This window comes from Pollachius pollachius, assembly GCF_949987615.1.
Source record: "Pollachius pollachius genome assembly, chromosome: 1".
NCBI classification, from domain to species: domain Eukaryota; kingdom Metazoa; phylum Chordata; class Actinopteri; order Gadiformes; family Gadidae; genus Pollachius; species Pollachius pollachius.
Window position 1 is genome coordinate 30,428,114 of NC_136934.1, and position 22,796 is coordinate 30,450,909.

Consider the following 22,796-nt stretch of genomic DNA (forward strand, 5'->3'; position numbering starts at 1 on the left):
AACACCCGCAAACAAACTATTACTGTAATCAGTTCTATGACTACACAAACCTGGATTCTTTGCCATCGTAGTGATTTAGAATCAAAGAAAACTCTTAGTCTGGAGCAATGCATAAATGAAAATATACATCACATCATTTAGTCCCACAAATATTCAAGTTATCATTGACACAACTGAAAAAAAAAAACACAGGCAATTTATTATTGTCACATTGCATCTTTGCTTGATTCCATGCTACATTGGAATTGCATAAGCTATACATGTACAATTTCTCAGAGGCCTTGGTTTAGCAGAAAGGCCTTTCAGAGTTGGAGTGTAGTTTGTGTGAAATAGTGGTTAGGTGCATGATTTCATTCATCATAGAAAGGGGTGTGAAAGGAGGGGCGGGGGGACTTGTCGATGGGGTGGGGTGAGGTAGCAGAGAAAAGCTGAAGGCAAAAGAAGGTGAGAAATAAATAACAGTATAACGCTAAACAGATGCGGAGAGTCAACTTGTTTAAAAGGCACTTGGAAGACAAGGGAGAAAAAAAAAGCAGAGGCAGCAAGCTCAAGCAAAAGCAGTTTTTTTTGGGATCGTTTGTAATGATTGTAATTCTGACTATAAGGCAAGTCAAAAGAATGTGTAACATATATGGATAAAACCCCAAAAAGCCTATCTTCATGTAAAAAATACTTCATGTTGGCCATTCAAAATAAAAGAGTAATAATAATTACAAAAAGAGGCATCTCAAGCAACTGTATAAAAGTGATGCATAGCCTTCAGAGCATAATATGCCAGAGTCAGTGGTTCAACAACAATAATAATACAAAAAAATAAGAATATAAAACGTATTTAGAGCCTAGCCATAGTGGTTGGTCATACTTAGCATAGCAGTGTGCATCACAACATGTCGCAGTGATTCAGCTTTGGTGAGCCTAAAGTGATGATTGTACGCGTCCTTAATCTCACTGCAGAAATCCAACATTCACAACTAACAAACAAACGCCGGGGCGACAAACCCTTTTCCTGTAAAAACGTACAGGGGACCTCTCTCAGATTGGCTTAATTAACTTGGCTAAAGTATTTTGTTGCAATGCTTTGTATGGATGAAACATGAGTCGATGGTCCTGACAGCTTGCCCTCCATCATCATAGTGTTCTCCCTCAGACAGCATTTAGGAATTGAGGGCGATATGGCTCAATAGAAAAGTTCCTGCACACACACACACACACACACACACACACACACACACACACACAAACTAACCTCTGTTCATTTTTCTTCATGGTTTAGTCATCAGCCCTGCAAGACTAGCAACAAAGAAGGCATAAATTCTGTTGTGCATAAAATAAAAAGAGTATTTCTTGGTAGGCTGTGCCTGATGATGGGTGGGGCCATGTGTCTCTGTGGCATGGCGATAACTCTGTGACATGGGGCCATTGAGAACGGGGGGGGGGGGGGGGGGGGGGGAGTAAACTTCTACGGTGGTCCTTTTTAAACAACAGTGACCAGGAAGTTAACATCGTTGGAAATCGTCCCATTGGAGAGAGTTCAGAGTGCCTTATGTTTCCTCAGTGCTTATGTAAAACGGGAGGGCAGGGGATTCATAACTAAACGCACTCAATCCTTCATGTGAAGGAGGCTTTTTGGATAGAGGCCGCTCTTTCTCATTGGCCAAGCAGTTTGGTGTTGGTCATTTCAGGTTGAAGGACAGCAGGGGGCGCTCTTCTCTCTTCTGCCAGGGGCTCTTCTTGTCTCCGTCGTCTTCGGGAGAGGCTGCCAACAGGTCCTTCGGACTCCTGAGGGTCTCTCCTTCTTGGAGGGGCGAGGGAGGTGGAGGGGACACTGAGGAGGAGGAGGTGGGAGATGGGGACTCGGACCGGGCTATGACCTCCTCTAAGGTATCTGCATGGCCCTTGGCCACGTCCGACCTCAGGTCTCCCACTGTGCTGTCCTGAGGGCTGCACTGGGGCGACTCCCCCTCGCTCCCTCCCCCCTCCATGTCGTCCACGTACACCAGCTGGGTGTAGGTGGCCATGGCTGGGGGCGGGCTCTTCGACGTGTCTTTATTGCTCTCCCCGATGTCCTCCTTCTCCTCCTCCCGGCCCTTGCGGCCCAGTCTGGGCTCGTTCAGATCCACCCCAGAGTCCAGGCTGGTGTAGTTGGCGTTGCGCCGTCTGCCACCACCAACACATCCCCCTCCCCCACCTCGTACACCTCTGTCTCCGTGCCTCGGACCCGTCCCTGGCATGTTGCCCTGGCAGCCGGCCCGCTGGAGGTCGATGTAGGAGTGCCGGATGTGGGCGTTGGAGTCGCCGTCCAGGGAGACGAACCAGGCGCGTGGGTGTGGCAGGGGCTTCCCTCCCCGCAGCGCCATCAGAGTCTTCTCAGCCAGGAGCGTGTCCTCGCTGTTGATCTCCACCAGTCCCCCCGCCTCCCCCAGCCCCGTGGGGATGGAGAGGGACTCTGACAGGCCCAGCTCCTCCCGCTCGCCCCGCCCGGCGGGCCCGGGCCCACAGCCCCCGTTGGCCTGCCCCGGGGGCTGCTGGGAGTGGGAGGCGTTGAGCTCGGCTTGGAGGTCCTCCAGGTCGCTCTGCTGATCCGTCTGCAGCAGCAGGGCCTGGCCGCACAGCGGGTGCTCCCCTGGGAGCCGCATGTAGTGGGCCGGGATCACCAAGGTGGGTCGCACCCGTGGGTACCCGTCCCCGCCACTCAGGAGGTCCAGGGAGCCGCAGCAAAGCAGCTGGCCCGGCCGCGGGAGCAGGGGTGCGACGGGCCGCTCCAGGTGGTCCACCGAGCGGGACAAGAGGTAGTCGGGGGGGCGGCCCTCCACCACATCGGCCCTGCTGGGGGTGAGGGGAGGGGAGGAAGGTGACAGGCAGGCCCCCTCTCTGCTGCTACCCATCTGGCTGGCCAGCGCCTTCACCTGATGGGCTGACAGGCCGTCCGAGGCGTGGTGGACCGAGGAGGAGACGGAGGTGTACGACTGGCGGTAGCCCCTGTCTGCCGGGGTGCAGACGACCGCCTTCAGGGGGAAGGAGTCCACAGACTGCCGGTAGTCGTGGCTTCGCGGCGTCAGGTTGCCGAGCGACGAGCCGTGTCGACTGTTGTCGGCCAGGGAGGAGCGGCTGTGTTTACCCCGGGAGACGGAATCGTGCTGCTGGTGGTTGTTCTGCTGCTCGTAGGACGAGGGCTTCAGCATGGGCGTGGTCATATCGGGTTCAGTCGCCGTAGACACCAGCTCCACCTACAAAATACATTATGAAGAATATTGGTATTCATTCAAATGCGAGCCGGATAGTCTAGTACGGGCTAGGGGGGGGGAGAGATTCAGAAAATATTCAGTTTGGTTTATATCAAGGTTTTGGGGTCATGGTTTTCGGTTTGGTACGGTACTTTTTGAAGAAACAAGGGAGTGTCTATACTTTCATATAGATGAGAGATAGAGATATAAAGATATATATGTAGATACATATATTCTGTTTCTGTCTTCTGTTTGATATAACGAGTGGTAATGAGTGGTGCTGCAAGGCCTACCAAAGCTTTGAGGAGTGCTGGAAGTTATAGCGCGGCTGCAGCGCGGCGCTGGTGTTGGAGCAAGACCCATGTAAGTTCAACGAAGAAACACTGCTTTGATCGTATGGGGGAGCTTCAAATGATCATAAAACTAAAAAGTTGGTTTAAGAGCATGCGCAGAAATGCACAGAGTATATAACCTTGGCAGCCTGTTATTTTTAGTAGGCAGGTCTTTTTGGTATTAGGAGGAGAAGCGCGAATAGTTGGTTTGTGAGGAAAGAGACGTCTGCTGACTGATGAACTGATGGATAAGTGTCGGGACTGCTACCCTCCCTGGAGTCATAGAGTTGCATCAGTGGCGCTCACCTCGCTGCTGATGTGGTTGAGGTGGGACATGGAGGTGGCCTGGTCCCTCTTGCTTCTGTCCAGAGCAGAGGAGAAGGTCAGCTTCCGTTGGGACCCTCGTGGCTTCACACACCGCCGCCTAACCACCGGCAGAGATAAAGGTTTGTGTCACAACTAACATGTTGGCTCTTGTTTTGCCTTTATCAGAACACATTGAATACGTTGAATACGTTCTATTGCAGGATAATATGAAAATGGATTAGGAATTGGGTCCGAGTTGGTGATAATTCAAGGGAGGTATAGGTGTTCATATACATATACTGTATTTTTGTAGAAACTTAAAATAAATATAACTTGTATCCAATTAAATCCATCGCTTTAGAGAAATATTGTTTATATTTAACTATTTTAATATTTGTCAGCAGGCTAGCAACTTTGAATAAACAAAAAAAGTCCAGACCACGATATGTTTTGTTTCCATGCTGCACATAAACGTGGCACTGAGGCCAAATGATTTCACTGTGTGAAGCTGCATTCAGCACTAGCCTTCAGTGTACCATGGTTTTAAAATGTATGGTTTTGTCTGTCCACACATGACATCATCATTCTGCTCTTCCCTTTGGGAATGATGTAAAAATGCAGATGTGATAAGCTTCTGGGTAAACTCCTACACACCAGAGCCCGATCGTAGGACAAATTGGCAATGACCAAATGACAATGCTGAACTATAAGTGCAGAAATGATTCTCTCCAGTTTGTGAATTTACGACCTACACATCACATTTACCATTTTATGAGATGATCACACACACCCACCCACCCACACCCACACCCACACACCTGCAGTAATAGAGCAGCAGGCAGAGCAGGCAGAGCAGGATGAGGGCCATCCCGCCCAGGATGGCCAGCAGGAACACAGTGTGGTATGTACTGATGTCTTTTGCGACCAGCAGGCCTGGGGGAGAGGAGAGACACCAGAGTGAATCAGAGGTGAGCCGATGGAGACACTGAACTGCTGGTGTCAAATGCACAAGGTCACCCTCTTACTGTATTTATTGCTTCCAAGTTCCAAGTACTTATGAAAAACAAAATGTTGGAAAATTAGCTGACATGCCTTGGCTTAAATTACAAGATTCGCCACTCCTTATATCGTGTAGAAGTGTGTATATTTTCTCTTGAACACTTAAAATACAATCGTGATTAAAACCATGATTCAGGTTGAGTGTTTGGAGAGTGAGGATCAATAGCGTAACTGGGACAGTGTGGGAGGAGCTGCTCACCGGAGTGCAGGGGGGACATAGCCGCCACCCAGTATCCCAGCTGAGGAGCGATGTAGGTCATGCTGAGCTGCTGACCCTCCCTCTGCACGTAGCCCAGACTGCTCTTTAACCAGGCCCCTGTGCACACGCACACAAACATACACTTAGTCATTTAGCAGACGTTTTAATCAAAGGAACTTTCAAGTGAGGCCAAGAACCACATTTGAGTAAAAACAAGTTTAAAGAGATGCATGACCAACCAAAGACCAGAACACGCAGGCATGAAGGTACACTTTGAGAATCTGGCAGCATGTTTCCGTCAGACACATTCTCAGTCAGTTCTTAAAAGGCTTGTTTGAATAGCAACCTTGCAATGGGCAGCTGGCTCTTATCAACCAAGAATAGATCTGACATCACCGTGCTCAACTACACTGCAGTTGTTCATTTCAAGATATTTAGGCACCAACAACTAGACTCCACCCCTAAAATTCTTGGGGAGCTCATAATATCCGAGTAGTAACATCTTGGAAGCGTTCAAATACTCAGGCCAAATGTTTTTGCAGTTCCACATTTCACCACAGGAGGGCAGTATTCACAAAGAGTCGATCGTTGGATCGCGTGTTGAAAGCCACGTTAATAACAGCACCGGGGTCTGCGTCACAAAATAACCTGCGGGATTGATTGATTGTTTAACACTAAAAGATTAGAAGGAAACAAAACACACCGTCAGGTCTGTGACCCTCGTCTAGCGCTCTGAGAACGTGAGAGCCAAGTGCCTCTGTTATTTATAGCAACGTCAAGCAAAGAGCTGTGTGTTTATGCATCTGCATCAGAGAAAGGAAAGGGAAAAGGGAAGGAAAGAGAAAAGTCTGAGGAATAAAGAAGAGGGAAAAAATATTATCAGGAGGAAACGATGGGGGGGAAAGAATAGCGATGGAAACAGGATAAAGCAACAATACTGGACAAGACAGGAGTGTGGTAGAGAAGGGACAACTGAGTGACTCAGCACCCTCCTCCAATACTCTATCCCTCTTGGTCATCAGACACACAAACATACACCTTCACACACACACACACACACACACACACACCAAGAACTAAATACGGTGCTAGTCTACCTATGTGGAATGGGGACATGTGTGTGTGTGTGTGTGTGTGTGTGTGGTGTGGTGTATGTGTCTGGTGTTGTGTGGTGTGGTGGTGTGTGCGTGTGCGTGTGTGTGTGTGAGAGATTTAAACATGCTGCCACTCAACCCAGGAGAACTTGGCAGCAGCTGTTTGCCAGCCCAAAAGCTCATACATGTAACCAAAAGTCCATATCATCCAACTTCTGCCTTGTTATTTACGGAAAACAATCTAAGCTAGGGGAGTTGTGGACATCTGTGCTCTCCCCTGCTCTCTGGGCCGCATGTTTTCTAAACTAAATCCCCTTGCAGACACAGCATGGGGAAGAGAACTTGATATGTTCAAGTGTGACCTCATCCTTCCTTGTCATACAAAACATTCAACGATGCCAATATGACTGACAGTTGCACAAGTAGAACAGGTTTCCACAATAAACATTGGAGGTTTTCCTGCATCCACTAAGAAACTGGTTGAATCGAGTGTCTTGTTCAGAAGACTGTTTTATACTTTGTGTCTGAAGCACTGTAAGCAGTTGTTCCAATTTTTACTCAGATCATGCGCACATTGGCATGCAAAAAAACTCAGACATACCACACAGTGACTTCCTTACTGGAGAAAATCCACTTGGAAGCTGGCCATTTTGCTGCGTTATTTATTTGGCTGGTTGCTAGGAAACAAAGGCCTATTCGAGTGAAGGGGCTAGCGATTGTGTCTGTTGTGGAAATCCAGCCTCAGGCTCTGTGTGGGCTGCCATGGTATATATGTGCGGCCGTGGTCTATTAAAGCCTCTTTCACTGGGTTACTAGTGTTTGTGCTTAGACTTAGGGTTGAAATCCCGAAAGGCCATCAGAAACTTGAGATTATATGTTTCTGATTGGCCTGTTATATAATATTAATAAATCATATAATGCACTGAAGTATATACAACATTCAGATTTAAAAGAAAACTGTCTATAAGTATTCAATTGGTAGACTTCATGCAATGACTTAAAAGACCAATAAAAATAAAAAACTCCCTTTCCTCTTGAAAACAACATTTATATATGTAGAGTTATAGTTATTCTTCCAAATTGGAGGTAATGAACCTTTTGTCAAACCCAAAACCAATCCCAGATTATTTAATATAGTAAACACAAGTATTTCTAATGGCCAAGCAGGCCAACGGTTCCATTATTGATTTCCAACATCGATCCCAAATTACCCTCAATTGACAAAGCCAAGGAGAAAGGCCGCATCGCATTTGGCTTCTGTCCATCAGCAAATCACTGCCGGGCAGTGGGAGAGCCGGAGGAGCCATGTGTCTGTGCCGGAAGGCTGACCCTCAGGGCCGCGAGACCGCGGAGGAGGGCCCCGGCTCAGGGTTTGATGCTCTGCATGGGCCCGGTGCCATGGAGTCTCTTTAGTGTGACCAGGCGCTATCCAGGAGATTACACATCAAGGCTCCGACCCTGAGCTGCCCTAACACCATCCACACTAAACTCTGTGCACATTTCTGATAGATTAATCGGGAACCTAATGTGCTGTTGCGAGTTTGTTTTTTGGGGGAATTTGAATAAGCGTATTAATAATTATATTCTTCAAACGGCTACAGCGCTGCAAGCTCTGCATGGACTGTGAGCTGTTTGTGTGGGCTGACAGTATTACTGGTTGATTTCACAACAACAAGTCTGTGGAAGTCTTGGCATCTTATCTACCCCAGACCTTCATGTGATGAATGTTATACAATGGACACAGAGACTAAGAAACACACAAACGGTGAGTTTCACAGCTAGTCATGAGGAAGCCCTCAAAATATCGCTGCTTAGGAAATTGAGGCAAGACATTGTGAGTGTGATAGTGTGTGTGTGTACTCAATCATGTGTGTGTGAATGTATGTGCGTTTACCCAAATGGGGGTCAAATCTCCACGCTGGGATGTGATCGTTCTCCTTCAGGCCGCAGTCAGCTGGCAGAGGCACGGAGATGGTGATTGGCTCATGGACCTGCAGCTCCACTCCGTCGCTGGCCAATAGGTGAACAGAGATGGCCGCCACAGGGGTCAACTCTAATTTCTTCTCAATCTCTGTGCGACCCACAGGAAAAGCAGCAGCAGAATAAATGGTGTTAGAACAAGACACACACACACACACACACACACACACACACACACACACACACACACACACACACACACACACATCGATGGACTGAGGCTCAAGGGGGGTGGGGTAGAGCGTCTGATGGCGGGCAGGGTGGGGGTGTGTGTGGGTGTGCGGGGGGCATTAAATGGTGCAGAAGAAAGAGTTGTCAAGGAAAGGACGGACAGGAAGGGAAACAAAGCAGCAGTGGCAGGACAAGGAAACGGGGGAGGGAGTGGGGGGTTGGAGACAAGAGCTGTCACAAAGGAGGAGGTGGGGTGAGGCTGGTCTTGCCCGCAAGGAGAGCGGGCACAAGTCAAGGGAGGGTTGGGGTGAGCTTTTAAGGCTTATTCAATCAGAAGGAGATGGAAGAGCCTGCTATCACACACACAGAAGTGTGCAGACCTGAACATGCACACTCATACATGTCACACTGTGCCCTGAAGAAGGACTCGGGAGACTCATGGAGGAACAGGGAGAGCACACACACGTTATTGTATTTCAGGAGGTCAGATAGAGGGGCCTCTCCGGGTTTTTGGTTTTCGATCTCTCCCTCTCCCATCCCTTCCAGCATTATCCACTGTCATCCTCTCTCTCTCTCTCCCCCTCTCCCTCCTCCCCAGTCATACTCAGCCTCATTCTCTCCTGCTTTATTTATTCCTTACTCAGCGCTGCCTGCTGCAGAAAACAGGATTGCACCTTAAGCTCAGCAGTAGTATGGGTGGGGGGGTCTCACCTGTGGCATTGGTCCCCAGGCCGAGGCCCTGCAGATAGGGGAAGTGCTGGAGCTGTGTGGGCGAGCTGGCCACTGTGAGCAGGGCGGTGAGGTTGGCATAGGACACGTTGGGAGGCAGAGTCAGGGCCCTGCGCTGGAACTGCACCCACGGCCCGGTGCCTGGAGCACACACACAGACAGACAGACAGACAGACAGACAGACAGGGTGAGGCCAAAATAATACAACAGACTTTTTCAAAGTAGCACAGGGAACACACACACACACACACACACACAAAGGTTTTATCAGATATGGGGAGCTGGCAATCTTTCTTCCTAATGCCTTTGTAAAGGAAAGCCTTGTGAGCTGGCTTAATGGAGGCGTTTAAGGATCGATCCCCTTAAAGACAATGATACAAGGCTAATTATATCCTGAGCTAGGAATTCCCCTTTCACTGTGGTTTAGGAATGACTTTTCTCCCACCATTTTCTTGTGCCATCTCACCTTGTGTAGCATAAAGCATATAGCACTGTGTCTGCTTTACGCTGGACTCACTATGGTGATGTCATGGCGGTTCCAGTGGAGCCCGAGAGCACATTCTTGGGCAATGACACACAAAGCCAGCTAGTGTGTGTGTGTGTGTGTGTGTGTGTGTGTGTGTGTGTGTGTGTGTGTGTGTGTGTGTGTGTGTGTGTGTGTGTGTGTGTGTGTGTGTGTGTGTGTTCATGCAATCATATAATGAAAATAGAAATGCAAATAATCAATGATTTGTGCCTCAGCTCATATGCTCTTCTTTAACTTAAGTTCTCTCTGTGTAAACAACATTGATTGAAGACTGATGTTGCCAAGAGCCATCCAGTCTGGTCTACAAAAATAACCCCTCATTCACTCTCTTTCCCCCCCCCACTCCTCTGTCCTTGTCCTTCTCCACCTCTCCCCCCCCCCCCCCCCCTCCGGCCGGCCTCCTCTCCTCGTCTGTTCCTCCTTCTGTCAGACAGTGTCCCGCCCCTCCCCCACGCTCTACGGCTCCACCCTGCCCACCGACCACACTCTGCACCTCCTCCGCCCCTGTTCTCCCCGTTCAGTCTCCTCCCTCTGTCGCTGGCTTTATCTCTCCCCAGGGCGCCCCTGGTTTAAAACACGGAGACAAACGCCCGGGCGCGTGTGCTCTACGCTCGGCCCCCCTGGCCCGGTTCATATGCATTGTGTTTGTGCACCGCTGCCCGGTGTGGATCACTAATCATGGAGTGCACTCACACTCCCCTCCGCTACATCCAATGACCGCCATCACTATCAGTCATAGAGAGACAACAACAGACCCCATGGACAAAAGAAACACTTTTTACTCAAAGTAATTGGGGAGGGGGGGCTTATCCAATCTAATTACACGCTCCTAAACAAAAGAGCTGAGCGAGGCCAGCCAGGAAAAACGATCCCTAGACGGAGGTCTCCGTTTAGGAGCTCAGACTCAAAATAGGGCGGGCCCTTTTATTTATTTTTTCATTTTGTTGAATGTGGGGGGGTCACTTGGGTCAAGGACAAGCAGGCATATGCATACTTTTGGGGAATTAGAGCACACACACACACACACACACACACACACACACACACACTTACCTTGAAAGCCAGAGACGATCTGGACGACGTCATCATACACCATCAGGGTGGCGGTTCTCTCGGGCAGGAGCTCCAGGCTGAGAGAGGAGAAGACTGCAACACAGCACACATTCACACACTGCACAGGACCATGCAGGAGTCCACACCAAGCAACCCAATAGAGCCTGGCACTCGGAAACCACTTGGGCCCAACCAAGAACAACAGACACAGGTCTCAATCAGTATTATACATCATTTAGTAAATCCTCAGCCTGCATTGGTGTGTGAGGCCAATGAGGGGAGTCATGGGACAGGGTGGAGCATAAACAACACTTCATGACCTTTTGACCTTCTGCCCCAGAAATTGTCCACCGAGCAGGGGAACTCTAAAGTACATGTAGACTTGTTTGTTCCAACCTGATGTTTATTTTGTGCTTGAAGGTTTTAGGAGTAGTTTCTTTGTCCCAGAGCGCGGTGCAGGACACGAGTCCGACCTGACATACTTCATTTCACTCCTCTTCCTTCCTTCTTTCCATCCCTCTATTGTTCAGAGTTGCTAGCGTGCTAATCCAATTGGCCGCCGTTCCGTTGGCTTATGATAACACCCCCAGCTCCCTGGCACACCTCGCCTCAGCACACACACAAAACCTATGCGGAGCCTTTGGATCAATGTGTGTGTGTGTGTGTGTGTGTGTGTGTGTGTGTGTGTGTGTGTGTGTGTGTGTGTGTGTGTGTGTGTGTGTTAAAAGAGGCTTAGTCCCCCTTGCTGGGTTTTGGCATCCATTGTAATAAATTAGTAATGGCACACTCCACTCATCATTAGCTTGCACACCTGGTGCAACTCACTAATTTTCTCTCCCTCTCCCCCCTCACACACCCACCTCTCTATATCACACCTTTTGACTTCACATACAGCCTCTAAGACAGAAAAAACCAACCTGCAAGCACTTCCTTAATTCAAAAACCCTTCAACCTGAATGTGCAGATTAAGTTCAGCGCTGGCCATCAATGGAACATACTCATACTAAAGAGAAGGGACAGAGAACACGACACACACTCACCAGGGAGTCTGGAGGGGGTCCAAGGGGTGGACCTTGGCACATAGCCCTGCTTGGTTGCGGTGACGACCAGCAATGTCCCGAGGCGGTACGGGAAGCGCAGGTAGGCATTGCCCTCGGCTGCCGATGTTTCCACGGCGACAGAGGTGTGGTTGCTAAAGAGCTCTATGGTGGCCCCTCCCAGAGGCCGCCGGGTGCTGGCATCGCTCAGGTGAACTTTCAGCGTCACCTCTGGGGACAGAAAGACAAAACAAATTAAAGAATCGACCAGTGTGTGTTTGTTGTTGTGAGGATCGTCTTTGTGAAGTTGGATGATACAATGTGTGCGCACTGCTGAAGGAGCGAGACGACATTGAGATAACAATGTATTTACTTTTGTTACTGTGAGTTTAAACCCCGGCAACACTTTAAAGGACCATTCCATAGTCCAACCAATCACAATAAGGATTGCCCTCTCACTGCTCCCCAGTCTGCGGTCAGCAGCCCTTGCTTCTGAAACAATGGACTGCTTCCCTCTCTCAAAGAAGCCGTTGGAAAAAACTGTTAGATAAACAACTGCAATAAAACACCTTGTATGATGGAGTTTGCAGGTCTGAACAAGTCAACTGGAACTTTCTTTTGATTTAACAAACAACAAATTAGCAGCAAGGGTTTTATATTACTGTTATGCATGTGTAACAGACAATTCGGGTGAATGAGGGTCTTTCATGGATATTGAATACCTTTTTTTATCTCAAGTAATCTACTCCTCTGCTTAATACAAGATCAAGATCAAACTCTCTCTCTCTCTCTCTCTCTCAGACTGCAGTGCCTTCTAAACTAGCACCGCCTAAATGCTAAGTGTGCAGAATACAGCATACTCAAGCAGGGTGAATTCACACCATCACAAGATTGGACCACCCCGACTGACACATACTAGGTGACTTTTCCATATAGAAAAGAGAGAGCACACACACCTAACAATAGAGGTGACACAGCACACCACACACTCTCCCAATGAACTCCCCAAGACCAGTCCTGATTCTCAAAACCAAACGCTCCCCAATCACATTCGCAGCATCATAAACGTCTTTGGTGCCAAGAAACATGGCTGACATCCCAGCAATGCAAGGCGACAGCCAGCTCGTCTGGAGCAGTTAGGGTGAGGTGTCTTGCTCAGGGACACGTCGACACTCTCTACCTCCTGAGCCACATGCCGCCCCAATGGGAGATGGTGGGAACTTAAAGATGGTCTGTACATGTTGCCTCGTTAGTTGGACTCTATAGTGCACAGCCGTAACCCTCTCACCTTGTCCACCATGGCTTCTGTCAAGAGTAGCACTCAGCATGGCTCCCTATTGGCCACATGATTCTAGCTTTCCCACGAGACAATCCACTCACTGCGTTCATGGATGTCCTCAGGATTCCGCCACACTCAATATTGAACACGTTTAATGTTTGCGTTTTCAAAGTATTGGGAAGTAAAATCCAATATTAAAACAGGATATTGTAAATTTGCTAAATAATCGTTAGAACCATAAAAAAATCTGGGGGAAACCGGGCATGAAATCGGGCAGATTATCATTGAGCATGTACCCAGCAATTCTGACCCACACTGACCCGTCATGTACTGGTCACTGGTAGAGTGGCCTTTTCCATTCCCCGCAGCTTGCCATTCACCACCCCACCTCACTGCCACCAAACAATGTCTCATCGATCCACTCCGTCTCACTCGCCTCTTGGGTCCTCCTGCCCTGTCTGTATGGAGCTCAACCCCCCAGCAGCAACATGCTCAGAGTCCCAGCCACCCTCTTATGTCTTGGACCATGTAGAGGAGTTCATCATGAGTGCAGGCTCCACCCAAGAGCGCCACACAAGATTAGAGCGCAGAGCCATAGTTATAGAGAGTGCCTTGGATGTGGCAGAGGTTTGGCTGGATAAAGTGTCAATCTTGAACTCAACACATTATTACCCTGAAAGCCACAGTGTGAAATGCTTTTCTGAATGGGGCTCTGGCCATAATTGCTCCATAACATACAATGCTACTGCCGCAGCAAAGGATCATAATAACAGAACGATGGAGCCTCCAATTTAGATTGTTTTCAAAGCAGTGTCGTGAAGGGGGGGTAGGTAAGGTTTAGAGGGGGGGGCAGTGGGTTGGAGAGGGGGTAGGTGAGGTTTAGAGCAGGGGGCCAGTGGGGTGGAGTCTGGGTTTATAAACGCAAAACCTCACTTCCTTTACGATTCCCAGTGATGCATCAGGGATACCAGCTGTGCTCACTTTAAGGAACTCCTTTGGGAGAGCCCCGACACACACACACACACACACACACACACACACACCACAAAATGCAATAGGTCCCTCTCAATCCTCATCCAATAAATCACAGAGCGATGAAATCATTTTTAAACCAGCACAAAGACTCCCTTCTGTGTGTGCATGTGTGTGTGTGAGCGAGTGTAGAATATAGTCATTATAGACAGTTGTCTGACCAGTGATCGGTTTTCAGATCATTCATCCGAGGCCACGACAGCCCACCCAGCAGGGTGCCACGTTTTGTCTACCTCCATTAGTAATGTATGGCATGCTTGTACCAAGACAATGACATTTTTTTAATGTTTGTATGCTTGGTTCTGCCAATGTTAGGCCATGTGGTGGTTATTCACTGATGAAATACTGAAGGTGAGCTAAATGGATGAAGACTAGTGGTATGACAGGCTAATGGTATAACAGGTTAGTGGTATGACAGATGACAGATGGGTTGATGAGGTGAATAGGGGGTTTCAATATATGGAGCAGGAAGCAGATGCACACTTCCCCTTAAGGAAGCTTTGTGATCAGTCTCCTTGTGTTAAGACACTTTCCCTCCTTTGGCCTTCCAAGCACAGTCCATCCCGGACTAGAGGCCCTTTACTACAGGCGGATGAGAAGGTTCTGATAAATATAACATTAACATCCACATTATTGTCAGAAAATGTCCAGCACTGCACTGTTCATACTCCAACCTGAATAGGCTTCTATGAAAATTAATAGATAGATCATATTTTTCATTTTAAGCCATTAACAGTATCTAATTAGGCTATAAAAATAGCCACTTCTCAAAAGGATGTGGTCCAAAGAAGAAAAATAAAAAACACTTATGCATTTCTTCTTATATGATAGTAAGGGTTTTCTTTGGATTGACAGATTATAAAAATCATAGTCAAAGTCAATAAATACAGGCTTATGAACTCCAAGTTCTAACACTTAACAATACCAATTACAATTACAATAAGGGAATTTAGCAGACGCTTTTATCCAAAGCGACTTACATCGGTTTATACACACATTGAGACGCCGACGGCAGAGTCAACCATGCAAGGTGGCAGCCAGCTCGTCAGGAGCAATTAGGGTTAAGTGTCTTGCTCGGGGACATATCAACACTCAGCTAGTGGCTTCATCACAAGTGCCATTGTGTATGCCCCCTTGTCTAGTCACAGTATACAGCTTTGGGGGTAAGTTAAGTTAGACAGGAGTCGCTTTTCTGTAACGGTATATTTGTGTATTCATATCAAACTCCACTCTGGTCTAGATTCAAGTACATTACAAGTAATACTAGTCCTCCATTGAATGTGTTCAGGCAAGCAGCTCACAGACCTGCTCTTATTACTGCCATATACGAACTAAGGCGCAATGCAACACCAAACTATAGCCCAGAACGACAAGCCAATGATCGTCGGTTCATTGGTTGAACCTCTTCCTTAAAACAAATCGATCGGCTGTTTTCAAACTAGACACACAATCATGTATAAACGTGGCATCATTATCCAGCCCTCCTTTCTCCTGTCTGGCTGGAAGGATTATAGACCAGTGGGTTGCTCCATTAACTCAGTAGGGGGCAGAGCTATTAGCCGACGTCATTATCTCCACCAGTACGAAACCCAAGACCCCACATCCCAAAGTCTTGCATTAGAGAACACATTACCCCGTATGAACACACATCGGCTTCTCAGCTCCTTCCCCATCATGAGACCAATGTTGTTGATTCCTGAATACTATATATAAATTATATAAGCAGTCGACCACAAAGGCTTACTAATGTGATGTATCCTAACTGTGAACACTGGCAGTAAACACTCAGGACTCATCTTACATGGCTAGCTGATGACAGCCCCATGCCTGGCTACGAGGGTTTCCATGGTGAAGCTGCAAAGCTATCCCTATTATGGGCAGGGGTAATGCGAGTGAGATCTATACTCGCATTACCACAGCTGTGCTCTCTGCTGGACCAGGACAGCCCCACCCGGGGACAATGGAAGGTCGGTCTCACCTCCCCGAGAGGGACACGGAAATATTAATATCAAAAGATTTTCTTTTTATTCATCATCATTTTTATTGGCTTTCTCATTAGTCGACACACAGCAGTGGCACAGTCTGGCGATGCACCAGAGAAGAGCCGAAGCATTGCAGGTCGTTAGGGAGGGCCATGTGTGTAAGAAGTTGACCAGCATACCTGGAGGAGAAGGGGTGAAGTCGTAGAGCGATAACAGCCCTTCAGTGACATGCTGAGGCACGGGGTCAGTGTTAACCTGGCGTTAATGCATTAAGGTACTCCTGAATCATTAACCTGAGCCTGATATTATGGACACGTGGACGGACACGTGAAGCAACTAGAACAGTGGTAAATGGTTGTGTTAAAACTACACAAAAATAACTTATACAATACTGCATCTTCATTCTTATAACGTGATTTCATGTTGATCTAATCGACCTGTGCGTCTAGAACTCATTGGGAGTTTATATGGGGACCAAGACCCCGTGGCGGCATGCCTCCATAAAAGATTAACACAATGAAGAGGAACACTTGATGGAATGGTTTAAGTATAAAAGCGTCTACACATTCATAGACTGTCGTCTTCCAGACTAAAATAATGTCACCATTGCTGCATTGTTTAATAACTTGTTGCCAGTTAAAATCTGTATAGGGATAAATCCCTACCATCACTAGAAGAGACAAAGGATGCTCTCGGGTGTGCGTTTTGTTATAAACGGTTGACTCGGACGGATGGATTAAATGGTGCTTGGCAAAATACGCAACATGAAGTTGGGGATGCTCGCCTACCTCGGCTAACCCGCTAACATAAGCTAAGGGGCTAGCAGTACCATTAGCCAGCAAGTTAGCAGGCTGCTGGGTGAGGATGTAAAAGGTAAATGTTCAGGCGGTCTGGTTCGGAAAACATAACATTTTAATTGACTTTTACCTTCGGCGCCATTGTCCTCCTGTAGTGTTTTGGAGACGACCGTGGAGATGAGGTATCCCAGGAGGGAGAGCACAACCACACTGGTCCCCTCCACAGCCCGCATCACTGCAGATGTGTTTCAATAGAAAGGATTATGAAAAGTAACAGCAACCAAATAGGGCTATTCTTAAACTCGGCGTCTACATCAGCAGATACTCCATGTTTCAGAGCCAGCGGTGCTTCGGTTTGGCTTTGATGTATGTCCCTCTGCCCGCTTCGCCACCGCCAGTCCTCTCGCTGCTCCGCTGGTTTTAGGTTCAGGGAAGACACAGCCCCGTTCCCATACCTATGGCCAGGCAGCGCAGCACCAACAGGCGGCTACACGGCTCCTGCCCTAGTCAGACCCACGTCCTGCATGGAGCTCTGCCGCCCCCTGCAGGACATAGTGTGTATTGGTGTAAGAAGCGCTGCAGCCTCTGAGCAATATGACCTAGTACGCTCATCGGCAATCAGTGGCGTCACTAGGCTGTTTTATTCGGGGCTAAAGCCGCGGATATAATTTAATTAGCCCCGAATATAATTTTTGGTAAAAAAAAAATTATATATAGATATATATTCTTTCTTCAATATGTATTATTTACTGGTAACTATGTAATACATTAATTCAATTCAGTGTAGAAGTGATAAAATGATTGATGATCAGTTATTTAGAAAGAAACATGGGGATTCCAGGGACATCTCAAAAACATAACCAGACTATTTACTACCACTAAGTGAATTAACCTATCCTATCCCCATTCAGATCCATATATATATATATTTGTGCTGTCAAGCGATTAAAATGTTTAATCGCGATTAATCCCTTTAATGTCATAGTTAACTCGCAATTAATCGTAAATATCCCTTGATTTCATGCTGCTAGCCTTTTAGTGAGATCAGAGAGTGTTGAGAAGGTCAGTAATAAAATATATTTGGTAAGATGGATATAAGAAAAGAGACCCGCAGTGAATTCAACCCGGTCCACTTAACATCGGGTAGGTGCATGACAGTGGTAGGCCTACCATAAAACTTCAATAGCCCAGACTTTTATTTATTTCAATCACTGAACTTTCAAACAAAACTGTTGCTCAGCAAAGATGGGAAATACTATAACATTTATTATTCAAACCAGTATGAATATTCTTACCGTACGTAGGCCTATACACATTACCAGGCTATCGAATAACGCCTACACACACACACACACACACACGGTGGCGGAGCGGTAATCGGGAGAGTCAGGCGAATTCCCGGTGGGGCGTTAACGTTTCGGGGCTGTCGGGCTGATTACTGCGGGATAACAATATTGCGTTTATAAAAGTTCCTTGCAGTGCTGTCCGGCAGCCTGAGCTGTGCGCCCGCAACCTCTCAGATGCAACAGCCACTCACAAACTGTCAACGTCTCAACCAAGTCGATTTTGTCTAGAGGGGAGTAACTGAGCGGCCCCTCCCGAAGTGGTACAGCCCAGGTGGGACTTGAACTGCGATTGGTCAGAAAGACGTAACAGCTTACGACAACATTGAACTCTCGTGCAGGTTTGAACAGAGTGACACACAAACACACACACACACTTTATGGAGTTTTTTACCCGCTCCTTATCCTTGCTTGCACCAACAAGTTTGTGCGGCGTGCTTGTTGTTTTGTTTCCGGTGTAGCTAGATCCGGTATGGGGTTGTAGTTTTTCTAACGTGACTAGTTGTTGTCACGAGAGCGTTAATCGCGCAATAAAAAAAATTAACGCTGTTAAAATTGGTTTGCGTTAACGCCGTTAATAACACGTTAAACTGACAGCACTAATATATATATATATATACAGGGTGCGATTTGCCGGTGGGGATGGTGGGGATTATCCCCCCCTCTGGTTTACACGTCCTACCCTCTGCTGAATTATTTTTATCCTCGGTGGGGATAAAAATTATCCCCCCCACCCAAAGTATTTTCACCATTACATCGTAATAATTAACAACCAAAATACACAGGGTCCGTCTTCATTTTGAAACATTTTAAAATGTTTCTCAAAATTATCCCCCCCTCTGGTTTTTTCACAAATCGCACCCTGTATATAAATATATATATATATATATATATATATATATATATATATATATATATATATATATATCTTTATATATATATATATATATCTTTATATATATATATACATATGTAAGGTCTGTTTCACTTCATTTTACTCTGAAATAACTTGAATGGAACTTTAGATGTTTGGGGATAAGCAGGGGTGGGCTGTACTATTAGGCAAACTAGGCATTTGCCTGAAGCCCCGGGCCCCATTGAAGGCCTTTTGGGGCCACCAAAATGACCTCTTTATATTTTGTCCCCATGTTTATTGTTTTTATAAAAATCTCTTCACAATAGAGGCATCGGGATGTCTAATTAGTCATCTTTTGACGGTCTTTCCGTGTGCACCCCCCTTCAGTTGGCACTACATGGACTATTCCATGTTACGCTCATCACGAGAGAGTTCACAGATGAGAACAAACTGAGAGAAAGGAGAGGCAATAAACATTGAGACTGAAGAGGTAAATGATGACATCTTAGGTTAACAGTCAGTGTTATATGTGTCCCCATTATTGTTCTTATTGTTTGGTATGCATTTTTTCATTTTTTCAGGTGACACAAAATAGATCACAATGCCCTGTCCAACCCCCTACTGGAAACCTAAGGTAAATAAATCATTAACATTTGCATGAAAGAAGGATAGTGACTTTTGTTCATCCCTTGTTTGGAGTATCTCATTATGCGATATAAGGTACATTAGCCCGGTAGATGCAGGGGCCCCCAAATAACTGTTCGCCTGGAGCCCCCAAAGGGCTAAGATCGCCACTGGGGATAAGCAGCACAGCAGTCAGGTAGCTATTTAAAGCTATAATACACAGCGTATTTTGTTTATTTAGGTAAAGCATTATGAAAAAATTAGCATGCACAATAATGCATACAAAAAATTTAATAATCTTTTTGTTCCCTCTGGGCTAAGCCCCAGATGTTTATGAAACCTAGAAACGCCCCTGTCGGCAATACATTGTAATTATTCAATACCTAACAAATATTAACATATGTATTAATAATTTATAAGAATACATTCAGCACCAGACCTATTATGTTTTAACTCATTGGCTTTATTTCAAAAATCCATAAAGTACCCCTGTCTCCGTGGATATAGGTCTAATAGTTGGGTAGTGGGATAAAGGCTATAATTTAAAAAGAAAATTGAAATTCTAAAGGCATCCCAATATAAATAAGATGTGGCTCTATTTTTAGTATATATTTTTATTGGGTCTAATTCCTTACAGAAAATCCACTGTTGAGGAATTTGTGTCCAATAATGGTTTGGGCTGAGCTTGTCAGGCATTGTTACAAACGTTGGCAGGTGATTACAAAGGATAGCTGAGGTCTTAATTAAATTGATCCTGTATTAAAACAGGGATGACACCGCAGTATTTTGCCAACTGTCCTCTCCTTTAACACTGACCCCACTTCACAGCATAAACATATATGTATTTTTTATTTCTTCGTCTTTTTGTTATGAAGACCAAATCAACAGGTAGGCTGTTTAAAGATCCCATGGCATGAAAATCTCATTTTATGAGGTTTTCTAACATTAATATGAGTTCCCCTAGCCTGCCTATCATCCTCCAGTGGCTAAAACTTGGATTCGGTGTAAAACAAGCACTAGATATCCTGCTCGCCTTTGAAAAAATGGAAGCTCAGGCGCGTTGATTTGGAATGTGGCCCCATATGTTGTCATAAGTGGCCAAGTTACCTCTCCTTTCTGTGCCTTGCCCGCCCAAAGAATTTGGCCTGCCAATGAGACAATGAGCTATGACCGTGCGAGCGCCACATGTGTGTGTCAGTGTGTGTGTGTGTGATTACACACACTGTAATGCAAGTGTTGTACACTTCTTTGTTAATTCAGTTCAGTTTAGTTTAGTTTTGCCATTTGTCCAAGTACAGGTGCACATGGGCATTGGAATTCTTGTGTGGTTCACTGAGTCAATGATATTTAAAATAGAATAGCACATAATATTAAACACATGTGTGCGTCTCAATGAGTCAGAGTCTAAGATGGGGTATAGTTTGTCAGTCCAGCTTGAATGTCCTCTGCCAGCAGTCTGATGGCTGCTGGGTAAAACTGTTATATATTCGCCCCTCATCTTCACCGGTAGGAGCAGGGTTTTTTTTCGTTTCCAAGAAGGACAAGTCCCTTCGCCCCTGCATTGATTATAGGGTACTCAATGACATAACGGTTAAGAACAAGTACTCGTTGCCCCTCATAGACTCTGCCTTTGTTCCTCTGCGGGGGGTACAGTTTTTACCAAACTGGACCTCCGTAACGCCTATCACTTGGTCCGCATCCGAGAAGGGGACGAGTGGAAGACGGGCTTCACTACCCCATTAGGTCATTACGAGTACCTGGTGATGCCTTTTGGACTTACAAATGCTCCTGCAGTATTTCAGGCCCTGGTCAATGACGTATTGAGAAACATGCTCCATCAGTTTGTGTTTGTGTACATTGATGATATCCTGATTTTCTCCCGGTCCCTCGCAGAACACAAGCTGCATGTCCGTCAAGTACTGCAGCATCTCTTGGAGAATCGGCTAATCGTCAAGGCGGAGAAATGCGAATTCCATGTGCCGTCTGTGACCTTCCTGGGATTCATTATCGGCCAGGGGAGGCTGGAGATGGATCCAGGGAAGGTAACTGCTGTAGCTGATTGGCCTACTCCCACCAATCGCAAGCAGCTCCAACGCTTCCTGGGATTTGCAAACTTCTACAGAAGGTTCATCAGGAACTACAGCCGCATCGCCGCATGTACCACCTGTGCGCGCAGCAAAACGACCAACAAACCCCGGTCGGGACTGCTTCGTCCGCTTCCCGTCCCCAGTCGTCCGTGGTCCAACATCGCCCTGGATTTTATTACCGGTCTCCCTCCATCCAGAGGTAACACCACCATACTCACCATTATTGATCGTTTTTCGAAGGCAGCCCACTTTATCGCCCTACCCGGACTTCCCTCTGCAAGAGAGACTGCAGAGCTAATGATTTCTCAGGTTTTCCGGATACACGGCATCCCTGCAGACATCGTCTCGGACCGGGGTCCCCAATTTATCTCCCAGGTGTGGCGAGCCTTCTGTTTGGCTCTGGGAACCACGGCCAGTCTCTCTTCCGGATATCACCCACAGACCAACGGCCAGGCGGAGCGGGCAAACCAGGAACTGGAAGGCATGCTACGTTGCGTCACAGCCGCCAATCCTGCTTCGTGGAGCCTTCACCTTCCCTGGGTTGAGTACGCACACAACACACACAGAAATGACTCTACCGGAATGTCTCCCTTTCTCTGCTCCCTGGGCTACCAGCCCCCGCTGTTTCCCTCGCAGGAGGCAGAGATTGCTGTTCCTTCAGTTCGGTCCCACATCCTACGCTGCCAACGAACATGGAACAAGGCTCGGGCTGCGCTGCTTCGGGCTTCCACCCGCTCCCAGCGACAGGCCAATCACCATCGGACACCGGCACCTCATTATGTCCCCGGCCAGAGGGTCTGGCTCTCAACTAGGGATCTCCAGTTGAGGGTAGCGTCTCGGAAACTCGCTCCTCATTCATTGGACCTTTTGAAATCGAGGCCATCATAAACCCTTGTGCTGTGCGTCTCCGGCTCCCTCCCTCTCTTCGGGTTCACCCCACTTTTCATGTGTCATTGATCAAGCCTGTCTCCTCCAGCCCTCTGGCGGTCGCTACGCCTGCGCCACCTCCACCGCGCGTCATTGACAATCACCCGGCGTGGACGGTCCGGCGGTTGCTGGACGTCCGTCCTAGGGGGCGTGGTTTCC

The 22,796-nt window shown here is 47.1% G+C and overlaps 1 protein-coding gene across 1 annotated transcript; it reads right to left on the reverse strand.

The window, feature by feature from the left end:
* Window positions 1-1,110: 1,110 nt before the first annotated feature.
* fam171a1 (family with sequence similarity 171 member A1) lies at window positions 1,111-17,213 on the reverse strand. The gene is made up of 9 exons (XM_079728812.1): window positions 16,931-17,213; window positions 11,714-11,941; window positions 10,674-10,766; window positions 9,077-9,235; window positions 8,109-8,285; window positions 5,121-5,237; window positions 4,681-4,795; window positions 3,863-3,980; window positions 1,111-3,227 (listed from the first exon to the last, which is right to left on the reverse strand). The coding sequence occupies exons 1-9, from the start codon at window positions 17,031-17,033 to the stop codon at window positions 1,674-1,676; spliced, it is 2,664 nt and encodes an 887-aa protein (XP_079584938.1). The 5' UTR covers window positions 17,034-17,213; the 3' UTR covers window positions 1,111-1,673.
* Between the last annotated feature and the right edge of the window lie 5,583 nt (window positions 17,214-22,796).

Excerpts from the sequence above, each read along its gene's own strand:
- fam171a1 (XM_079728812.1), bottom strand. The coding sequence starts at position 17,033 with ATGCGGGCTGTGGAGGGGACCAGTGTGGTTGTGCTCTCCCTCCTGGGA. Across the intron at positions 5,238-8,108 it reads GAGATTTGACCCCCATTTGG|GGGCCTGGTTAAAGAGCAGT; the intron begins GTAAACGCACAT and ends GCGTGTGCACAG. Across the intron at positions 4,796-5,120 it reads TATGTCCCCCCTGCACTCCG|GCCTGCTGGTCGCAAAAGAC; the intron begins GTGAGCAGCTCC and ends CCTCTCCCCCAG.